This window comes from Bombus huntii, chromosome 5 (assembly GCF_024542735.1).
Source record: "Bombus huntii isolate Logan2020A chromosome 5, iyBomHunt1.1, whole genome shotgun sequence".
NCBI classification, from domain to species: domain Eukaryota; kingdom Metazoa; phylum Arthropoda; class Insecta; order Hymenoptera; family Apidae; genus Bombus; species Bombus huntii.
In genome coordinates, this window is record NC_066242.1 from 1,161,128 (window position 1) to 1,164,811 (window position 3,684).

At 29.5% G+C, this 3,684-nt stretch overlaps 1 protein-coding gene across 1 annotated transcript; it reads right to left on the minus strand.

Moving 5' to 3' along the window:
- Positions 1–1,270: 1,270 nt before the first annotated feature.
- LOC126866086 (ankyrin repeat and MYND domain-containing protein 2) lies at positions 1,271–3,684 on the minus strand. The gene is made up of 3 exons (XM_050619200.1): positions 3,284–3,684; positions 2,336–2,713; positions 1,271–2,261 (listed from the first exon to the last, which is right to left on the minus strand). Exons 1-3 carry the CDS (start codon positions 3,482–3,484, stop codon positions 1,617–1,619), a joined length of 1,224 nt encoding a protein of 407 aa, XP_050475157.1. The 5' UTR covers positions 3,485–3,684; the 3' UTR covers positions 1,271–1,616.

A 3,684-nucleotide genomic window follows, 5' to 3' on the forward strand; every position in this document is an offset into this window, starting at 1 on the left:
ATGTTGACAAACGAAATATATGTACAAATCCTCAGGAATCTTTGAAATTAACTTAACAGAAAAATATTATTTATCCATATCTTTTACGAAAATTTTAGTAAATATGGATATACTCGGAAACCAGAGAGGAAAATGTACGCGTAATAAATATTCGTACAATCTTCATTATATGAAATTATACATAGTGTAATTACAACACAATATGTAGGACGTTAATACAATTGACATCACTATATCTCGAGACATTCTCAACATAGGTGGAGTTTTAGATTGAAGAATAAGTAACAATCATAACCCTAATGTGGAACAAGAAGGCAGGACAACTTAAAAAAAACATTATAAAGATACATAATAAGTACTAAACATTACATGAAATTTCTGAAATTATAAATAATCAAAGATCAACAATCTAAGGAATCGTAGACAGATATAATACAAAAAATGGTTTTAAAATAAAATAGCAAGTAAGCGTACACAAAAGATAAATTAATGTATTGATCGATAGATGATTCGTAAGATAAAATAGAATCCAAAGATAAATGCAATAAAAATAGTAGCTGAACTAAAAAAATTGTCTTAATATCGATATATGCAGCAATAACAGTACATTCTCCTTTTACTGGATGAAAAATACCACGACAGAATAGCTAAAAAATATTACTAAATAGTTTAATAATATTTTTAGCGGTTTAACATATTTGCATCTCATTGACAATGTATAATATAGCGGCCAAAAGTACCGAGGATAAGAAAATAAATTTGCAATCGACTAAAAAACATGACAAAGAATTAATCACAGTTTGGATCTATAAAGCTGTAGAGCTATACATATCAAGGATAATAGGAGCAGATTGCATCTGTTTATTTTATCCATAATATCATGTACTACAAAACGCATATTAAGCACGATATTCTGAACAAGCACATTCAAGCTAGAGCAAATAAAATAAGACTAGAAAACAATTACATATATCTTTTTACAAGATAATAGTAAATTTAAACATGTACGAATAAAATTAGATATTATTCATATATATCTCACTGATTCTAAATATTTTCATAACATATATGGATAAATATAGTTTCTACGAAATTTATTCTGAAGACTTTTAGGATATGTATATATCTTTTATTCATTGAGATGTTTTAAATAGTTCTACAAAGTTCTTGTCAAAATTTGCTGCTATACAAACTTTTTATACATCCATGGTAGCTTCTTAAATAAATTTTATGAAATTCTAAGAACAATAAAATTTCGAAATAATACAAATGTGTTTATAAGTATATTTTATTTTTATGGTGACGACAACCCACAAGAATACAATCCTGAGGAAATAACAGTTTAACTGAACATTTGCATATGAAACCGTTTATAATACATGATAACGATAATTATTTATAATATATAATATTCTGGACAAAAAAGACAAAAATGTGTCATGATACATAAAAAGTTCCTTAAATTCTGTAAATTTAAGAAGTCAGAACTATTTGTCAAATGTATGAACAAGAATATCTTTTCAGTTTTTGATCTGAATTAATGTAATATAAAATTAAACAGATACGTACAGCACATTGAAGTTAATTGCTTAGAATTTTTTTACTTTTTATTGTGTTTAATTAACACTTAGATTTTGTAGTCTAGAGCTCACAGCGTTGCTTATTTGTTCTTTATCTGCATCGCTTATCTTTGTGCTTGGCGTTATATTTTGACCTAATCTGGTACATGCTTTTTTATGCATAAACCAATGGAGTCTTTGGCATTCTCTGTCACAATATTGCACCGCTTTACATTTGCTGCATTTTTTGTTAGCTTTATCTTCTCCACAAGTAATGCAGACTTGAGCATTGTCTAAGAAAGCTCTTTGACCATCAATCGCAGCTGATACTACTGACGCAGCAGAAGGTGGATCGCTAGCTGCAAGAGTTGCGACCATTTGGCGAAAAATGGTACTTTCTCTATATGGAAATTCTCTTACACTTTCCCTCAGAAAAGCTTCCTGATATTCTGGTATACCGTCGCTTTTACTACACTTTAGGAACTTTCTTATTAGACCCTCGACAGTATCTGATTTTTTTTCTTCTCCTTCTTCATTTGTTTTTTCAGTCTTCTCCGCCTTCATTGCTTCTTGCCTCTTCTGAAACTTGATTACTTCAGCTACAATGCAACTTAGATAATGATATTTAAATGCCATCACTTCGTTTGTTTCTGCACCTCTTGTCATTTCTTTATGGTGCATAGATTCCAAAACTTTTTGTACCTGAAAATTACAAGCAAAAAGCATTATAGCGGAACACTATCCAAAGCTTTATCATTATGCATATTAGTTTGTACCTTAGCAGCATTTTCTAAAAGACCAGGGTATCTCTGTATATTCATAGCTACACGTACAGGATGCACATTGATTTGCATTATAAATTTGTGGAAAGAGTCTGCTAGATGTGGAGGAAGCATCGATTCCGTTTGTAAACCTTGTGGTTTGACATAATAATCTATATCAGCTTTTGGAATAAAATTATTGATAGTTGCTACACAATTATGATTTCCAACAAATGCTGCCATCTGTGCTGGAGTTCGTCCCACACTGTTTGTTGCTGTCAAACGTGCTCCATAAGACATTAAGAGATGACATAGCTCTGCATTTCCACTAAGAGCAGCAAAATGTAATGCTGTATATGCATGCTCATGTTGACATGCATTCACATCTGCTCCCTGTAAAAAATATTTTAATTATTAAAATCATATAATTTTCATATAATATCTTTTCTACAATGCTTTATATTGATAATATTTATTATTCATCCAAAAACGTTTCATCTTAAATAGTAAACTTTGTTTCTTAAATGTGTTACAAGTTATTATAAGAATATTACAAATACATTATATGATAAATATTATTAGAGCAATTAATATTAAATTCAATTAAAATCTTTACGCATTATAATTGTTATGATTTTCCTTTTCTCCAAGATTCTTCAAAAATACTTTTTGATAAAAATTGTTTTATCTTCAAATTCGATCTGCACACAAAAGTTAATTACATTTAAGGATAGATACTTGTTTGTTTGTCAGAATGCATTTTAAATTAATGAATTTTCATTTGTTGATTCAATGTACAGATGCAAAAACAAAACGTCAAAAATATATACATATATATGTACGAAACGTGTTTTCGTTCACTTTTTGTTACATATAAATCGAATGTGATGTTGAATATTAAAATTATAAACAGTTTTTTAATTATATTCAATTGTTGCACGCATATTTAAAAAACTAACCTACCTGATCTAAAAGCATCTGTACTATTTCCTTGTTTCCTTTGTAACAGGCATGTTGAAGTGGACTCATACCATTTTCATCCACAAAATCCATTTTAATTTTATTTGCCGCCAATAATGTCTTGAGCTCAGATACTTCATTGTTGCTAATTCTTGTAAAAATTTGCTTTTGTACGGCAGTTAGACCCTCTAGAGAAGGCGCCATTTTTTCTACGATCGATTAGTATAACGAGAGTTCAAACACAGACAAGCTACAAGATAGATTTATCACTTCACAAGATTTTATTCTACATCAACTGAAATACCGATCATGCACAAAATCAAGATTTATAATGCCGCTCGTCGATGATATTAGAGACAAAATGTAATGCAAGGTAATTTATCCTATAGGCTCAACTGTGATAT

Bases quoted from the DNA above. Each gene is read 5' to 3' on its own strand.
- LOC126866086 (XM_050619200.1), bottom strand. From the start codon at position 3,484: ATGGCGCCTTCTCTAGAGGGTCTAACTGCCGTACAAAAGCAAATTTTT. The intron at 2,714-3,283 runs GTAGGTTAGTTT...TATTTTTTACAG, and splicing joins TACAGATGCTTTTAGATCAG to GGAGCAGATGTGAATGCATG. The intron at 2,262-2,335 runs GTACAAACTAAT...TGTAATTTTCAG, and splicing joins TTTTAGAAAATGCTGCTAAG to GTACAAAAAGTTTTGGAATC.